Consider the following 19,827-nt stretch of genomic DNA (forward strand, 5'->3'; position numbering starts at 1 on the left):
GGCAGGGTGCTTGAAGCGCTCCGGCAGTGGTTGGCCCGGTATTGCACTGCCTCCGGGATCGGCCCGGGTTTTATAAGCGTGGCGCGTCTTTTCTTTCATTCTTTGCACTCCTATCCTTTAACTCTCCTACTTTTAGCACGTGGCAGTGGTTGTGGCTCAACTAGAGCCAGTGGCCAGGCCCGTGCACTTTGCTTTTCATTCTTCCTGTCAACAACAGCGAACGAGCGAAGAAAGGTAGAAAGAGGTGCCTTATGCAATGTCCTCTAGATAGAGGCGACCTGATCTATCCTCCTCTCCACGCGGCTGACGTAACCGAGGTAGTCGGAGCCTGTGGTGGCTAGCGCGGTGGTTTTCGCGGCTTCAGCGTCAGCACCGTGTCATGAGAAACAAGAAGGCAGACCGTTGCTCTGACGAAGCGCTTCTCGGGGCTCAGTTTTATCGCCATATTGCGTCATGCGGAACATGAACACAGCCACTGGACTCGGAACCGCCCGCCGCTGTCGCCGACAATTGTCTGGCCCTCGTTTCTACTCGGCATGCCGAACGAGACGGGGCAGCTCAAGAAGTGCGGAAATGCCATTCCCCTGCTGTTCTCCATTCTGCCGGCCAAATTACCCCGACGGCCTTAAATCGAGTGTTTGCGGTTTTCTGCAAGACGTCGAACGCCGAGACAAATGGCTTCTGGCTATTCTTCGCAAGGGATACATACCATCGCAATCTTCAAAGGTAAACACTAACGCTGAGAACTTCTAGCGCACATGTTACAATTTACGCCTATCTCCTGTTGTGAGCTGAACTCACGCTTGCGAACGCAGGTTTTAGTTGTATATATAGGGGGCATTGAGAGAAGGTCTGCGGGATAATTTCGACCGTATGGGGATTTTTAACGTGCACTCACATTGCACAGCACACGGACGCCTTTTTCCATCGAAACACGGCCGCCGCGGTCGGGTTCTAACCCGGGTACTCTGGCTCAGTAGACGAGTGCCTTAACCACTGAGCCACCTATAGTCTGCTCTGACATCGTACAACACACGGGCGCCTTTTGCGCTTCGCCTCCATCGAAACGCGGCCTCAGCGATCTGGTTCGGAGTACCCGAACAAGTTTCATTCCAACAGCCATAGGGAGGGGTTCGCGGTGATGGAATGCGGGTTTCTGAAGGTGATCGACAACTCTTCACATGCAATTTGTTGTCTAAAGTCAATATTTATTAATTCAGATAAGTAAGCTTAATTAAACTATTTAACTGCGAAGCAAAAAATTGCCTCCTGTGCGCAAGATGACTGTAACCAGTATGCAACTAGTTTCACTCGCCTGTCTCTAATTTTTTAACTCTTGGCTCAAGTTAGCTGGGACACCTGGTATATTTAGCGTCCATCTCATGAAATAAAACCATTCCTACGTTGAAGATATGTACAGGCAACGCATCCCGTCTCACTCCGTGGTTTTATTGATGTGTCGCTCGCTCCATACAAACTTGTTAATTTTTTATTACAATGGTTGGGGACACTAACAACAACTCTATCCAATTTCTGTTTTTATCAAGTTGAAAATTGAAGGGTACTTTGTAAATTCCAAAGTGTGTTCGGCGAAAGCCTGTGCCCATTCGACAGACTATGCCATGTCTTTCCGCTTCCCTGGCCTTGGTGCCTGTTGACGCGGCCACTCGCTGTTGTCGCTTCCGTTCCGCTTCCCTGACCTTGGCGCCCGGTGACATGTTAGCCCGCCGCATGCGCATTCGCTCATTCTTCTTCTGGCGTTTGGTATCGGGGAATTCACATTCTTGGGGCGCTTCTCCGAACTGCTTGCCGTGGAATCATTACCGGGCCGCTTGGAAGCCATCCGACTTGACTGCTGCAACGAGACGTCTGACGAAGGAGCGTTGCCGTGCGCGCCGCTGTGCCATCACGTGATTGCTGAGAGAGTGTAAGGGGGAGAGGCCATAGCTGTGGCGGCGCAACTGTTGCTAAGCGCCGCTGGGACATCACGTGAATCCTGAGAGAGTGTGAGGGGGAGAGGCCGCAGCTGGCACCGTTCCAGGGCACGGACGGACGGTCGGACGCCGCGAGTTTGAGCCATTAAAGGCTTTCGCCTTTATATTGTATCCATGCTCTTTCTTGCTACGCTCTATGTTTGTTCGGCAGCTGAAGAGATATTTATCGCTGAAAAAAACTGTATCCGAAAGTTGTATATTTTGCTCCCACCACTCGATTCAAACTTATGACGTCAGGATCTAAAAGGGTTCCGTGATCACTGTTTGAAAGTGAAAGTAGATGTAGTCTGGCCTCAAGGATCCGCGTGGGGGAAAGTTTTCCTTACTCTCACTGTAATCTGATTGCGGGAACAAAAACCGGCGTTGATATCAGTATTTTGTTCTTTGACCTTTTCTAGCTTGTAAAAGCTCCATTTTCGATGAGAGTAATCTCTCTCTCTTTAGTAACAGAACGCAGTATCTATCTACACAAGGGAACTTCAGTTTGTCTTCAGCATCAACACTTAAGTTATAATTTAAATAACTTTATGTAGCAGTCTTATTTTACCTTATCATACCGTCCCCCGAACCAACATTTAAACCAACGATGTTTGGGTCCCAATACTTGACCGTAACCAATAGCGGTGAATGACCACGCTGTGCTTAGCCCGTTGTGACTGAAGTTTCCGCTGCACCATTTACTCTCGAATACTAATACAATTGAGAGCACAAAAGCCAAGGAGGCTGCATGCATAGCGAGGCCGTTACCAGATGCGCGGCGACGAAAGTTTCATTTCATTTGCTCGTGTTGATTATGACTGATCCGTGATGAGTACAGTACAAAACTGTAACCATGGCAATCTCAGTCGTCCGGAATACAGGATAGTGAATTTAATTCAACACATTCATTTTCGAAGCTGCGCTCCTATGAACAATTTCCCTCTCGGGCGTGCACTTAGATGCAAAGTTCTGAACGCCTGGTTTAGACCGAACGTTAAATCACAAAAATTTTGTAATCGTTCAGTTAAACGCTGCACGGCTTCATGCAAGAAAGTACTTTAAAGTGAATGAATGCTTTCCACTACAACAGCTCTGTTTCAATTAAACAAAATCAAAGGTGGATGCGGCTTGGGTAGGGCAAAAGATATTTCCGGCCGCCCATTTCTCCAGGCACCTTGCGCATGTGCGGGGTGGGGTTCGTGACATTTCATTGCACACTTACTGGCTGCAAGTTTACTGAGTGTGGGGCGAATGGTCGCTTTGGGAGACCTCTTGCCACCAGCTCGATTAGGAGAACTATCGCCTGCTCGTGGTAAGTAAATCTCAGAACGAGTTTCGCCTCTAATGCCAGGTGAGCGCTGTACTAAAGTGTTTCTGACGTCGCTCGCAATTCATGCAGACAGAAGAACACAGATTTCGGGTCCCACGCAAGTGGCAGAGCATAAAGAGGCCGGTTCGCCGCTCATTAGGATCTTAATTGTTTTAGACCCATTTCCCTGGTGGTGAGCCACGAACAGTTTAAACTGAGATCGGTTTTCTAATTTGTGCGCCGCTCGTTTTCCTGTTCCGGCGTGTGGACAGTAAATGGTTTCCTTAAGGGCGGGACCGATTGCTGACCCCACATCCCGCGGCCGCAGCAACTGGTGATCGACCGGCCCTCAGAGGCCGGGGATGATTGATCCTGAGGCGGGGGGCCGGGGAACAGTGGCTGCGACCAGAGGCAGTCGATGGCACCCATTGATCGCTCACGTGACACACAATGCTGTCGCCATCGGTGCTGCGTCGGCTTAGCTAGAGTGCCGCCACACGGACAGGGTGCGGCCAGCTGGCAATGCATAGTCCAGAACTTTGTCGACAGCGCCATCTATGAGGACGATTTCAGCTTCAATACCGGACGTCAGCACGAAAGGTTTCCGCTTTCTTTTTCCATTCTGCAGAAGGTTGTGCAGACCTAGCGAGTTCGTGTACACGTCAGAGTTTCTTTTCCACCTCTGCTCTCCGCAGACTGGTGGTCGGCACAGCTACAAAGCTTTATAGCTAGCCGTCTTTATAGACCAGGTGGGCTGACCCTGTTGTCTGCAACTACCTATAGTGGTGCATGCGCGAAACTTTATTGGACACTGAAAGCGCAGCAAGCAGAAGGACGAGAAGAGTGGATGGAACAAGCAGTTCCCTGTCCGATCCTTTGTCCCATGTCTTCTTCTCGGCCTTGAATTTTCCAGTACGCTATGCCAACTGGCCCAGCAGACAACTTTCTCAAGAAATTACTCATAGTAGGAACACCAGTAATAAAGTTGAACGCTGTTTCCGCACAGTTTGAAGACAGCGTTTCGACTTAAGAAAAAAATTTAACGCCCATACGCCGATTTCAAATTGTTCACAAACGACATCCAACTTTATTACTGGCCACGTTTCGGTGGAAGCGAAACGCAAAAGGCGCCCGTGTGCTGTGCGGTAATAATAATAATTGGTTTTTGGGGAAAGAAAATGGCGCAGTATCTGTGTCATATATCGTTGGACACCTGAACCGCGCCGCAAGGGAAGGGATAAAGAAGGGAGTGAAAGAAGAAAGGAAGAGAGAGGTGCCGTACTGGAGGTCTCCGGAATAATTTAAATAACGTGGACATCTTTAACGCGCACTGACATCGCACACCACACGGGCGCCTTAGCGTTTTGCCTCCATAAAAACGCAGTCAATGCATGTTAATGACCCTCACGTGGTCGAAATTATCCCGGAGCCCTCCACAACGGCACCTCGTTCTCTCTTCCTTCTTTCACTCCCACCTTTCTCCCTTCCATTACGGCGCGGTTCGGGTGTCCGGTGAGATATGTGAGGCAATTACTGCGCCATTTCCTTTCCTCAAGAACCAATTTTTGTTTATATTTAGGTGCTGTTGTGGTTTACAGCTGTGTTGATTCAGTCGGCGAAAGTGGCGTCGCCGGGCACAGGGACGAATCTGCTACTTATTGGCAGCGCAGCGTTCTTCCACTAGCGTCTATCGATGGGACATGAAGTGCCCTTTACCACAGAGCGTGCCCATACCGACACAACACCGGACGCTCAGCACAAGGCTTTAGAGCTGAGTTTGACGACTGTTGCTCAGGAAAGCAGCCGCCTTCCACGCCAGCTCTGCTGATGGTCTTCTCAATGACTGCAGGGACTCAGGCTGTGGTGTTCATAGTGTCAAGGACAATCGTAAATATGCTTTTATGTGGGATTCGGACTTTAGTTTCCGAGGGTATAGCAACTAGCACGCGACGGGCCCACCTTGGAATCATATGCATTCCCGATCACCATCACGTCCGTTACGTCGTTACAAAAAACGGTCCAATGTTTTTCGTGTTGGACTGAAACGGCTCTTTCGCAGCATATGACTGCGACGCTTCCATGGTCTCTTCAGGAGGGAAACCGGTAGCAGCCCGAAAGCGTAATATATTTGGCAAAGGAGATGCAAACCTAGTAAATTTGGTGGGGCATAGAAAACTCACAAGCTCTCCGCCCCCGCCGTACGAGAAAAGTGAAATTGAGGGAGGGTGGCGGGGAGGGGGGGGGGCGAAAAAGTCACGTAATAGCTGCTTTGCATCTCGCATGAAAACGCGCGCCGACGGCAGAGGGGGCGTCTTCATCTCTCCCTAACTGCCTCTAACCTCTAACTCTATATCTAGCAATGTCCCACAAGGTCCTCATAGCCCATGGCCCGTGGCCCACATCGAGAGCGTGCTCGTTACAATTACAGAGAATTACAAGAGCTCAATTATTTTTAAACGCCCAAGTTGCGAGAGGGAAGTGGCCGAAGTGACCGCCCTACCCAAGAACATCAAGAGTAGGCTTGCTTTTCTTTCCGCCCACTTTGCGAAAGCGTCCCGTGGCAACCACTGATGTCTTCGCAGACGAAGCACACGCCTGCCGCTGACGTCACCACCACGGGGCGCTTTCCAGTTGATCGCGCCCTCTCTATAACGCGTCGTTCTCCCCACCGGCAAATGGCAAGTTGCCGTGCGCACGCGACCGGCGCGAGCCGAGTCGGCCAAGCGGCGCCCGAGGATCGACCGGTGCGCCATAGCGGTCTCGGACCGCGGCTCGGCGGGCTGCCTGTTCGCTGATCGAGCCGGTGCCCTGCGCTGCAGCCACGTGCAACACGCCGCTCGCCGTAAGTCCGGCCCGTACGCTTCTCAATGCACGCCACTGTGGGCGCTCGCCATTGCCGTGACGCCATGTACAGTACCTACTTGAGGCAGAATTGTGGCTGCTAAGTCGCTCTCATTGCTATGCGAGTCTTAACCATGGGCGTGCATATATTAATGGCTACTTGCCGGGCGCTTTCTGTGACATGATGCAGGGATCCGTGGTACGATGACACTTTGTGCCGACCGAAAAATGCGCCTTTTCCGTAACGCTCGCAGTCCTCGAAATCGTTCATATGCTATAGCCAGGAATGACTTCGTGGCACTTATTTCCTTTGCCTGATTTTGATTTTTCTCGCGTTCGTCTCTGTTTATTTTTTTAGGTCTGTTTTCTTTCATCTACCTTTGATCTGCCAAGATTATTTTGCATTCGTCTAATGTAGGAGTACTTATTAAAAGGAGGTCCCGTTACTGTCTTTAGCACTAGGACCTTCTTCGGTATTATGTGTTTGTACATCCATGGTCGTAATACAAAGGACGCTTCGCAGATAAAACTCCTCTTGTACTTTAGCTGGCGAAAACTAGGTGGCACTTTAAACGTATGGAAACAAATGCTGCTGTTGCGCTTCTGTGTAATCCCAAGAAATCTCGATATTTTCTCTATGAAACGCGTGAGAAAAGCTGACATGCCGGAGCGTGCTCCGTATTACTTTGGCCGCACCTCTGCCACTGCCTGAGCGACTTTATTATTATGAGGCACCACCACACCCACATTATTTTATTTGTTCTACTGGTAACGACGGCACACGCGGCTGAATTTCTTTAGCAAGGTGCGCTGTACAATTAATGTAGCATTCTTCCACCGCATCGCAAGCCGCGTGAGGGAACCGAGTTGAGGTGGCCGCTAGACACCTCTTCTAAAGACTTCGCGTCTGAGAAAGGCGACCGCGTGGCTGAACCTACGAGAAAAATAAAAAATAAAAAATAAACGCGCGAATTTCTCATGGAAGCGTTACCCAATCCTATACGCGCGCAAGCGCATATGAAAAGACGAAGTCACTTTTGAAGCAATCCGCTTCGAAGAAAGAAAACGATCTTTCTTCTTCGTACATGCTGTCTAGATTCGTTTTTCGGTGTTTTAACTCTGGCCGCTCAACAGCTGTTGAGGTGAAGGAAAGCTTAATTACTAGCTTTTTTTCTGCGACTCTTAATTGTTAGCCGCAAAGCACACACAATAAATTGGTGCCACTTCCATGCTAGGACAAGTGGCGGGGTTTTCTTGTCTGTCACGAGGCGCATTGTTGCTATAGTCGGATACAACTTAAGTCTGCAGTGAAGCTCCGCCCACATTCAGGACCGGCGCACAGAATTCTTCCACGACAAAAAAGTAGTCCGTTGTTAAAAAAACTTCTCTTGTCACCTAAACAAGAAACTAACCACGAGAAAAAAAGTTATAAGCTCCACAATTTTGATACCTGCCTTGTTTAATAAAGTCAGACATTAAAAAGCTGATTTCGTTGACTTTTCTGACCGGCTAGCGGAGTAATACAGTACGCCGCGGACCGTAGCCCAGTGTTAACAACTGCTGTTTTTTTAAGTTGTATCCTACTTTAATGCTTTCTGCAGAGGACTCTGTACCAGCACGAGATTTTTATTTGAACTCCTACGTAAAATTTTTGTCCTAGGGTATCTACTATTTATTTGCCTCGACCATTCTCTTCTCCCCCCTCCCCTCATTTCCTTCTCCGCCTCGAGACATCGCACCACGGATGTGCGGTTGCCATCCCACCCAGTATATATATATATATATATATATATATATATATATATATATATATATATATATATATATATATATATATATATATATATATATATATATATATATATATATATATATATATATATATATGTACGGGGCCAACTATGTCGTCTGCATTGTCTCGCAGTTCGGTCCTTCGGAGTGCACGCCCTCAAGTATGCATTGCTGCTTCACATTCTGAATATGCTCCTCCCAAAGCACACTGTCCTTATTCCACACCTGCTCCCATGTGCAAGATCTCAAGCTACCACACCGCGTTTGCCAGCAGGATGCCCACGGACTCATTATTTCTGGTCTTCTCCGTGCTCCCCCGGGATCTTCCGCGGCTCGGCAATGCTCATATTTTTCACTGAGTTAACCCACGTAGCACAACCTTGGCTTTGAGGTGTGGGTCGATGTCAGTCCGGTGTGGGCGCCATGTGAAGTGATCTCGATTTTCCAAAACAGGCCAGCATCGGCACAATGTGCGCAGTCTTTCTTGTTTGTCCTATTCTGGGCCGAAGTGCCAACGCCGGTTTTAGAATTCGAGCCTCTAGCAGCCCAGTGCCGGCAGCTTAACTTTCCAGTGAACACCAAAACAAGTAGCCTTTTTTAATGAAGCCGTAGTAGTCACCATAGCGCTGTCTACGCCTCCACCTCATGAGCGAACTACTTACTGCTCATTCCCGATATTATATTTTTTCGTCCTGTCACCCCGGGGTGGAATGATCTACCACAGGGCGCCGTACATCACAACGGCATTTATTATAAGAACGCTATCAAGAGAAATGTTGTTTAACTGCCACGCCCATTACTCATGTAATGCCCCGCATACCAGGGGGCCTTTGAAGTACCAAATAAAAAAAAAACAAGTTTGAAATTCTTTTACGCATAAGCCGTCACGTACACTGTTAGCAAAAATAAACCAAAATGGAAGTAAATGACTTGTCTTTTACCGCACGCCCATACGAAGGTTTAATTACTTCGTCAGTATGAACTATCTCGTTTACTCCATGAAAAATGAAGGGTGTAGGAGTGAAGAGAGTAAAACGTTTCTGCCACACTGAAATGGAGCATTCTGATGCTCATTCTCACAGCCGTGCCAGCGATGGAGATTAACAGTTACCGGTGCGGCCAGTCGGCGGAGCAGCTTGGGTGACTGCGCAGCTCTCACGTGGTCCTGCGCCACGGTATATCATTGGCGTCTGCAAGCGCGGCGGCAGCGTAGGCATATGTTGTCTGCTTGTCGTCTGTTTGCACTTTGCGAGCTCATTTGGTTCCTTACTATGTTAGATGAAGCTTTGTAACCTCACAAGCTCTATCAAGCTTGAAGCTGAAGTACGATTTCACTGCAGTTTCCATGGTCATGCCGTACGCAGCAATCGAGTGAAAACCAATGCAAAAAAAGTTGAGCCGCCGCCGTGGCTCAGTGGTTATGGCGCTGGGCTGCTGACCCGAAAGAAGAGTGTTCGATCCGGGCCGCGGCGGCCGAATTTCGACGGAGGCGAAATTCTAGAGGCCCGTGTACTGTGCGATGTCAGTGCATGTTGAAGAACCCCAGGGGGTCGAAATTTTCGGAGCCCTTCACTAAGATGTTCCTCGTAGCCTGAGTCGCTTTTGTGGCGCTAAACCATCATAAACCATAAACCATACAAAAAGTTGAAAATGACGCCGCTGGAAGTGATCTGGCGTGAGAGTGTTTGATTTCATCTTTGTGTCTTTAAAGCTTGGTTGCTTGATATAACTGACCGAAGAGTGCAGCCTCGATCACAAGCATTATCAAGAGCTCTTCGTTGAAAGTAAGTTCGTTTGCAGTTCCAGGTCAATGCTACGCTACAGTCGAATGCAAAACACCCTGCGAACCATACATAAAAAAATTTGATAGAAAAAGGTTTAAGTGGGAGCTCTTGTAATATGGCAGCTCGTACAAATGAAGATCAGGCATCGTGGGAACGCGCTGGAGGCTTCAGCAGAACTGTTCAGTGCAGCTTACTATTGCGCTATGTATGTAAACTCCAATCAGTATAGAGATCAGTCAAGCAAAAAAAAAAAACCAGGTGGGCTTTCGGAAAGGCTACTCGAAAATTGATCGTAACCATACAGTCATTCAGGTCATAGGGAAAGGCGCAGGTATACGGAACCTCTCTCTATACTCCATAGATTACGAGAAAGCATCTAACTCAGTCGACACGTCAGCAGTCATGCGGTCATTGCGTAACCAAGGTGTAGAGAGGGTACTTGTAGAGTTATTGAAAAATATCCATTGCGCTTGCATAGCGACCTTATTTCTACACAGGGGAAGTGACAAATTGCCAGCAAGGAAGAGTGGTAGACAAGGAGACACGATCTCTCCAGTGCTGTTTTCCGCGTGTTTACAGGAGGTGTCAGAGAACTGGCTTAGGAAGAATTGGGGGTAGACACTAATGAAGTGTATCTTGGTAATCTTTGAGTTGCTGTCGACATTGCCTTGCTAAGTAACTCAGGGGAAGAATTTTGCAAAACATGACCGAGGACCTGGACAGGCAAAGCAGAACGGTGGGTCCAAAAATGAATGTGCAAAAAACTAAAGCAATGTTGAACAGTCTTGGAAGGAAACAGCAGTTTGCGATAGGGAGCGAAGCACTGGAAGTGGTGTGGGAATACGTGTACTTAGGGTAGATAGTGACCACAGATCCGTACCATGAGAGGGAAATAAATAGCAAAATAAGAATGGGGCGGAGTGCATTTGGCACGTACTGTCAGGTGATAAATAGCAATTTACCAGTAGCCCTGTAGAGGGAAGTGTATAACTGCTCTATCTTACCGGTAGTGACCTATGGGGCAGAAACGTGGAGGCTAACGAAAAGGTTTGAACTTACATTAGGAACAGCGCAAGAGCTATGGAAATTGATTGATGTAACGCTAAAAGACAGGAAGAGAGCCGAGTGGGTCAGGAAACAAACTGCATGAGTGCAATTTTAAAGAAAAATGTTGGAAGAAATCGGTGCGACTTTGAATATTGTGGTTTGTGCGGTTCCTACATGTCCAGCATACTTGTACAAAAATTCAGAATACTGGAATATTGTGAGGCACTATTATGGAAATATTGAAGGTAATGTAATCTTTAAAATCTTTCTTTTAGTTTTTCTATCGCTCGCATTGAGCAATTAAGACTCCCATAGAAAACCTTTGGGGAGCGTTTGTGACGATAGCAGTAATGTTGCTAGGAAAAAAAAAATGCAATCCTACCGACGTGAGATCTGCTGGTCTATTGATTGTTTTAGTGCTATTTTACAATATATGGAAAAATGCCGTTTATAAACTCTTTCCCACTGAAGAATGCTCTTTTACAAAATTGTTGGGTATGAAGGCTCTTTGCATTTTAATTCTGACAGCTTTAACAGAAAACAATTATTTTAATAGCACTTGTTTTATGACGTCTAAAGAGTAAAGTTGCCTACAAGCTGTGAAGGGGAGGGACGACAAGTGCCTTGAATATCGGCTCAGTGTGTTCTAGCCCCGAAACACTCATAATATTTATAACAGCTTTCTTCTCTAAAGAACGGGGTACCCAAACCAAAAGGAGATGATTAACAAGAGATGGAAACAGTGCATTATACAACATTTTCGAAAAGAAATCGCAGGAAGTGCATGGAGTTAATGAAGAGTGTGCGAGAGAGCAATGGACGATATTTTTGGCAGTGAATACAAAGCATTAAAAACAAAATAAACACAGACGCAAAATATAGATTGTAATAATAGTTGTAGAGGCAAAATTAAAAACCAAAGAATGCATTGCTTTGAATGTGAATAAATCCTCAGGCAACGAGTTCGAATCTCTTATTGTGCTCTGGGAGGGTGAACACCACAAGTAGATTTGGTTTATGAGAACACCCACGAAGGTTCCTTGCACGAATATCTCGGGGCTGAAATATAGGGTGACTGCAAGATATACTGGTTTTTGTTAATGCCTTTCTTATCTTTAGTAATTTCATAGAAGAGTTTCAGGTCTGATTTTTGGCTCCTGACGTGGTGCCAAAAACCCGAAAACCGTGCGCTGCTGTCGTTTCAGATTTACTTGAAAATTATTTGTAGTTATTAGCTATAAAAAAAGCTTCATTATTTTGAATATTTTCTTAACTAACTTCGAGATAGTACTGATGCGGATTCCATACATATTAAGCCTGGTCAAGGATTAACTGTATGTGAGAAAAATAGTTTTCCCAGCATCGTGAGAGGCGCATTTAAAATTGCTACACAAAAGGGCACATCTTAAACCTCTAGATATTAAATATTCAGTGCGCTCGCTCCATTTAAAGGCATTGGCGAGGAAAAACTCCTAAATCTTAATTGACATTCAAGCTAGCTTGAAAGAGTTATGCTAATGAATTGGCACTTTATATTATTGAAATTTGCATCCGAGCGTTCGCGCAAACTCTGCTGTATTCAAGTCCTTTTTGTAGAACTTTCACAAGTCTTATACTGATTTTTTTTCTGTATAAATAACGCAACCTGTGAAGGATTCAATGGTTGACTAAGTGATTGTATCGTAACCACAGTATCATTGTGATAAGTCGTAGTAGTAACGACGCTATGACACTGTCAATTATTTATTCAGAATGTTTAATGAAGCAAGTTTAACAGATGACATTTCGTTAGTAATGCAATAAAAAATGTGAAGATGGATGACAGTAGTCGTCGACTGCCATTACCGCTATTTGTATTATAATAATATTAGTAATAGCTTAACGAAGAACAGCCTGGTCCAAGTGTCTCCTTTCATCAAGGATAATAAGAATGAGAACGCAACTTAAGAGTTAAAAGAAAAAAAAAAGAAAGTTACAATATACAGACACTATTCTATTTTTTTCTTTGACGAACACGGCAACTGCCGAAGCATTTCGTCAAGTCCGGACTAACGAAGCGATCTGTTTGGCCGGACACGCGGCGCTGCGTTGGAAAACGTCGGGCAGGCGGTTTCTCTCCGAGTTAAATGACGCGTGGATGCATACGCGTGGGCGTCCTTGCCGTGGGTCTCGCGGTGCTTCATCTCTCGCCGGAGAGATCTGCGTCGATCATTATGAATATGGCAGCAGAGCCTGTTCCAGCGTATTATCGACTGTCGGCTCACTCGCGGGGGCCAACCGAGCCTACAGAAGTGGTAATCAAGTGGTCGATTGCCCGTTTGAGTGTCCTCGCTATTCGTCTCAGGAACTGTGCCAAACACAAATCGCAAGAGTAGATAAATTCGACCTGCTTGTTGTATACCGTCGGCACAAAGCAGACGTATCCCTTGCCACGTCGTTGTAAGCTATATTCCCCGGCACCGTGCACATGTACCCTAGTTTGATGCCACCTTGTTTGTGAAACACCCGTGGCCTGTGAAAGAGCGAAGACAAGGAAGTGCCTTGGCGCATTGCGCCTTCTTGGTTAAACTAATGCTGTCAAACACGAGGTGCCGCTGAGGTTACATCTTGCCGTACGTCAACTACGTTTCAGCGTTCTGAACCTTCAGTTCTCTTCGTTGCGAGACTTAATCTCTGCCGGTATGACCCGCATGGATTGCCGGTCGAGGTTAGTCTGGACTAATCAAGCTGAGGGGCTGATATTTGCCTTTGTTCCACCAGTTCCACTTGGTCTTGGCCATTTCATTTCTTTCATATAACACGATTAAGTGTAGCCGCGCAATTTCCTGGAGTAGGCCATCTTCGATTTAGCGCTCTCAATACGACACAAGTATATAGAGGCCAACGAAATGAGGCATCCGGTATAGGGAGTGACATTTCAGCATAAGAGCACGTACAGGTTTTCAATGGTTCTTATTTTTGTGAAGGCGAACAGCCGCTTTTTTTTTATCACCATGAAGTGTTTCGTCTGCCGCCTTGTTATTGATGCCGAGGGGCGTGCACTCAAATTCTTGTAAGGCAGCGGAGGGAAACACCTGCCTGTTTACTAAATGTAAACACAAGGTTCCATTTGAAATCAATTCTCTCCCTGGCCCAGAAAGGCACGTGTGCACACACTGGCGGTATAGCAGTACTCAAAAGAGAAAGAGAAGAAATAAACTGCAGTGCCATAAAAGGTACGCATTGAAGAGCTGCGCGACATTGATTCACGTCGGGTTTGCTGAAGGCGCGTCGTACGCCGAGACAGCAGCGACCGAGTGGTCAGCAACACTGTTCATTGCCGAGCAACACTGTTTGTAGAACTGAAAGCCTTCGCTATGCTGGATCGATCGCTGATGGACAAGCCGCGTGCACTGAGCGCAGGAATCTTGAAGCAGCACACGGCAGAGTATGCAGACAGTCTGGCAGCAGAGCGGCACAGAGTCAGAATATAGGGCTACTCCATGCATGCCATGTGCGCTGCAGCCTTGACTTAGTGCTCGACCGTATCCGATTTACTTTTAAAAAATTGGGGCCTATATTGTCAGTCACTGTGGTAAACGATATCCGAGCTTTTTGGTTGCAATGTTTTTTGTACCGCGACCGCCGTCTTAAGTTTGCAGTTTATGCAAAAGCGTGTTTAAAAAATTGTAAAAAATCAAAACTTGCGCATCGCCATGAATTTTTTTCCTGAGAATTCAAAAACATTGAATCTGCAAATTTGAGAACCTCATATGAATTTCGTGCATTTTTACTTGAACAAAAATGTAGGAAGTGGTAGCGTATAGAGTAGCAGCCACGCTCTGCAGTCACTGCGGTGAAAAGGAGGCTACGACCCAGAGCGTGAAGCTCGCTCGCTATCATTTGGCGCCACCATACTTGGGTTCAGCCACAGATCTGTTCGTGCTGCTGTTCAAAATTTCTTGCCAGAATCCCATCGACTGCCTTGCTAAGTGTTACAATATTTTATTTTCTATGCATTATTACCTTTTGACTTATTTTATTCTGAATTTTAAAAACCCTCTATTTTTACTTTTTATTTTCAATCAAAACTCTTATCTTTGTTCTGTCCATGCCCTTGCTGAGGTAGACTCCACCGGTGTTGAGGTCCCGCGTGTTTTTCTTTTGCCTTTACTGAGTTCAGGTGAATAGCCACTTGTGCCTCCCGATTGTTGGCCGATCCGCCAGTGTGGGTATGTGCCATCTTTTGAAAGGCTAACAACAACAGCAACAACGCAGCCCGAAATCTGAGCCTGGATCATTGTTGGGCGTCGCGAAGTCACCTAGATTCAGCTGAGTCACGACCTCCTCTTACAACAGGATATTAAATATTTGTTCACACAGTAGTGATTATAAGTACTTTCCCATATTGTCCAGATGGTGAAGAAGCAAAAAAAAAAATGTCTGGGACAGCAATGACCGTAATCCATGTCCGAAATAAAATTGCAAGCCTGGAAAAAAGTGCTTTTCGCTGATGTTCAGCTATGAACTGCATAGTGAGGTGGTCATATCAAAACATGAAAAACAACACGTCGATTAGCGCAGTTCAGTAGAAATTATTTTAAAAAGTTCACTCAGAACAAAAAACAAGTGGCGCTCGCATTCCCATGCACCCCCTCTCCATAGTTTTGCTAACTGTGGTGGCAGCAGTTAGGGTAACGCCTTCTGCCCAAGCAGCTGGTACTTTGGGCATCAAATGCAGAGAGTTCTCAACCGAGAACAGCAATCCTTCATGTTCAGATCATGACATTTAGAAGCACAAAAATATTATCTTTGAATAGATCTCGACGCTTGCTGAAGCAGAGAGCTGCTTTTAACGCGATAGAGGAGTGCATGTCGCAGAAATGCCGGCATCGTTGACCGTGAGCGAAGACCCACGAAAAGTCCCCAGTGAAGCAACCTATGAGGCTGGTGGGCCACCTGCCACCGAACTGTGAGCAAACTGCCCACCGTGGCAGGTGGCAGTTCAGTTAATGATTGGTCGTGAGAGGATGCTCGAGAGGAGCAACCTGTCTCACAAGGTCCGCCGCTGGGAGCACCTGCCATCGCAGGGCAGTGGCGCATCGCTTAACCGCTACACCGCTGCGCCTTTAACTTAGAAACAGCTTTTAAATATATCGCTGCAAGCACCCGATTAGGACGACCGCTCACTCCGCGTTCTTCTTTGCCCTGCGTTGTGGTGGTTTGCTGGCGTAGAGCTTTTTATGACCTAGACTGCGAGCCAACTACATGATGCTGACTCGATATGCCCCCGCCCCCCCCCCCCCCCCCCCCCCCCCCCCCCCCCCCCCCCCCCCAAAAAAAAGCGCGCTGTGATGCTATCGTTTTAAACAGTAAGATATGAACTGACTGAAGAAAGGCGGCATTGAGTAGTGCAGAATTGCCCGATCCTGCCACCGTCCTCACATGGCGCCCGGAAACCCACTTGGGCTTTTGTGAACTGGGAAAACTGAATTTAATAACGACGGCATTAGAGAGGAATTTTTTTTGAAGTAAATGGCATCAGCATAGTGCAGGTGAACATGGGAGTTTTCGATAAAAACGTAATACCCCCACAAAGTTTACCCAGAAAAAAAGTGTTTTCTCCGCGAAAGGTAAATTACTGCAATATATATATGCATGTTGTCCGGTAACCTGGCTCTCGTCGCCAAGGACGCGCCTTGATTTACCGCACAGATATACTGCGAAAGTAGCTGTAAGCATCTTATGCTCGAATAGTGCGCAATTCTTTTTAGAGCGCAGCACCCGTCCGTGGACTCCGCGACGTAGTCGTCGTCGTCGGCGCAACACGCCACCTGGCAACCGTGGCAGGTGGTAAGAGCGAAGCGCCACCTGCCACGGCGAGAGAGGAGGAATGGGAAACCAGAAGGGGACTGGCACGGGAAGACCCCGGAAGGCGGCTAGCAGCGTAACCCTGCCAGCGGTGGCAGGCGCATGGCGTGTGAAGAGCTGCGCTAAAATTTCGCATTACTGACTATCGTAATCGTCTGTCAATTTTTTTTGTGATTTCAAATCAGCTTTTCATTATGGTGGCTTCTAGCAGAAATTTTGCCAGAGAAATCTTCGCGGAATTTCGTTACTGGCTGGACAATCGCGGCACAAGGCACCGTAAATGCTTGGGGAGCTTCCCCCCCCCCCCCCCCCTTTTTTTTTTCACGAATGAGTGCAGCGACGCGCCGGGAGAGACAGCAAGGACACGACACAGGCGCTGATTTCTGACGGCCTTGTTGAAGGATTTTCAGTTTTTCGTGTCGGCGAGTGAACCACTTTGAACATGCGCGTCTGACATTCATAGGCTCTGATAGTAAAATCCTTATTTGAGAGAAGTAGAGTGGGTCTACAGAGACACGTGTTCTCTAATTCCGGCATTTTTTTCCTTCTATGTCCGTCCTTTGCGTCCACAGTTCTGCGCTGCTTGAGGTGGCTCGAGGCGGAAAGTTTTATTAAACTATGTTTTATTCAGGATTACACGGTGTATACACGAAACGAGCAGTATACGGATATGGCCTTAATATAAATATCGCGCAATCGCGATTAAACAGCGTGCACTACGTATGAAGTGTGTTTGAGGTACTGACATTAATTATAATAGTGCCTGCAGAAGTATTTTCTCAGCTCTCCGTAGCTCTGCTTGGTCAGTGGAAGATACAGCCGAAGCTTGAATACCGATCTTTGGACATTGTTGTCCGTGCGAGAAGACGTGTGACGCCGCTGTAAGATACTGTTACGCACATAAGCCTTCATTATTACTTTTTGCTACTAGGTAACCGAGAAAGTACTACAGTAGAGCCCACTTACAACGAACCGGACGGTCAATCGGGTGGCGTTCGTTGTATCCGAGGAGGGCTCCGGAATAATTTCGACCACCTGGGGATCTTTAACGTGCACTGACATCGCACAACGCTAAGGCGTCCGTGTGCTGTGCGATGTCAGTGCGCGTTAAAGATCCCCAGGTGGTCGAAATTATTCCGGAGCCCTACACTACGGCACCTCTCTTTTCCTTTCTTCTTTCACTCCCTCCTTTACCCTTCCCTTACGGCGCGGTTCAGGTGTCCAACGATATATGAGACAGATACTGCGCCATTTCCTTTCCCCCAAAACCAATTATTATTGTTATTATTATTATTATTATTATTATTATTATTATTATTATTATTATTATTATTATTATTATTATTATTATTATTTGTCTACTTTTTTAAAGATGACCCTACCAAGCTCTGCAGAGCGGTCATGTTCTCGTGGAGACCTTTGCTGCTAACAATCTACTTTAGGAACAAGTTATAATCTCAGATGAAGCGTTCATGGTAGCTGGTGGCAGTTCAGCCACTTTAATTTAATCAAATTCGGGGAATTTCCCGTAGAGTAGCTTCGTTAGAGGTCGCCTCTGAGATGTTGGCGTCCGCAGCAATGAAGTCATGCCATGAGACATCCGACTAGTTCGTCAAAGACGCGTTGAAACAAATCCACCTGCGTCTGATCCCTTGAACTTTCGAGAGCGTTGCCTGTCGTTCCTGGGCCCATGCAGCGACGAAGTGTACATACGTTGGCAGAGAATATATCAGCTGTCTTGTTTATTGCCTGCGCGCTGTCTGCACGCAGCAGAAAAGGTCGACAGCCGACTGGGCTGGTGTCGCATACCACCCACTTACAACGAACCTGACGGTCAATCGGGTGGCATTCGTTGTATCCGAAGTTCGTAGTAAACGGACTTCCAAAATTACAGCCAAGAAAGCGAGGCATTGCAACTTTTCAAATCGCTCCCGTTGATTGCTCCCCGACCGTGCTCAATGCAGCGTCGCTTTCGACGCTGCCACTGTCTCGTGCCCACCGCACTTCGCCTAATTTAGACGCTTTTCCTAACCGGCGCAGATGAGTCGATCGACTTGCGGGCCATCGGCGCACGCTTGGCCGGCGGTTATCTACAGTCTCAATGCCGCCCTTTTTTATGCTTTTTTTTGGGGGGGTGCAAGTTTACGACGCCGGGTGCAAATTTACGGCGCCTCCTCGTTCGCTATAACCGAGCGGTGCCGTCACATTGTTCGTTCTGAGATCCGCTGCTATTGCCCTAACGCATATTTTGCCGCTACCATTCCCCTCTTTCATAATAACCGAGTCTTCCTTATATCTGTGGCTGTTGTAAGCGGGCTCGACCGTACTACATCTAGCTTAGTGTACAGTATTTGTCATGCTTAAAGGGGACACGAGAATTAATTAAACCGGTTCTTAACGCGCAGAAAAGTAGGTTTCCCGTGTTCCCTCTAAGAATGGCATATACTGTACGCACTTGGCTATAAGGTTCATCGACTCGACGCGTAATATCCTGGCATGTTTCCTGCGTGTGTGCTGCATGGTGAGGAAGGCCCATTCGCAAGCGAATGGATTTTTCCTGCATGCTCTCAGTGAACAGGTACAAGAGAGTCAACATGTAATAGTACAGTGAGCATCAGGAGGCTAAGAGCTATAACCAATTGTTGCCTAGACGATTCAAACGAAGGTCGTATGCTAGGCCCTCGAAGCAACGTCTTTGAATAACGGTTCCTTTCTGCACGCGTTAGAGGAAGGCCTTCATCCATTGTACGCAGTCGCTACCGTTTGCCATGGTGATCATAAGGGGCGCAACAATGGAAGGTGCTGCATTGAAACTTTGGGGCATCATTGTGTGCCTGCTATGGTAAGTATGCTTTGAGCATCATAGGGTCGAGGTGAGGGCAAGCGTATACTCTCTTTAGGCAGGTGCACATTTTGGGTTATTGCTTCTTATCTTTTATTTTCCCTGCGGCACGCAAGAGACGCTCTAGCGTGGGTGGAGCAAGCGAAGGACCCGCATAGAAGCCAGTGCATGTCAGCACCGCTCTTGTCGTCGCGAGGCTACGCTCTTTCCATAACGTGTTGTTCTCGGCAAACAGGAAAAAAAGGAAGTGAAAAGCCTCTCTGGCGTGCCGTGCGTGCAGCCGGCTGCTGTCACGCGAGTGGCAGACGCATGCGGCGCCGTTTGGAAAGTGAGAGGGAGAAAGCGTGCCGTTCGGCTTTCACCGCTCTCATTGGTCGCCGCTGGGGGAAG

The 19,827-nt window shown here is 47.2% G+C and overlaps 1 protein-coding gene across 1 annotated transcript in view; it reads left to right on the top strand.

The window, feature by feature from the left end:
* The first annotated feature begins 532 nt into the window (after positions 1-532).
* LOC144120473 (calpain-A-like) overlaps positions 533-19,827 on the top strand; it is a 40,258-nt gene continuing 20,963 nt past the window's right edge. The window contains exon 1 of the mRNA XM_077652899.1: positions 533-726. Within this exon, the coding sequence (XP_077509025.1) occupies positions 574-726 (153 nt within the window). The 5' untranslated portion in view covers positions 533-573. The remainder of the gene's footprint in view (positions 727-19,827) is intronic.

This window comes from Amblyomma americanum, chromosome 2, assembly GCF_052857255.1.
Source record: "Amblyomma americanum isolate KBUSLIRL-KWMA chromosome 2, ASM5285725v1, whole genome shotgun sequence".
Classification (NCBI taxonomy): Eukaryota; Metazoa; Arthropoda; class Arachnida; order Ixodida; family Ixodidae; genus Amblyomma; species Amblyomma americanum.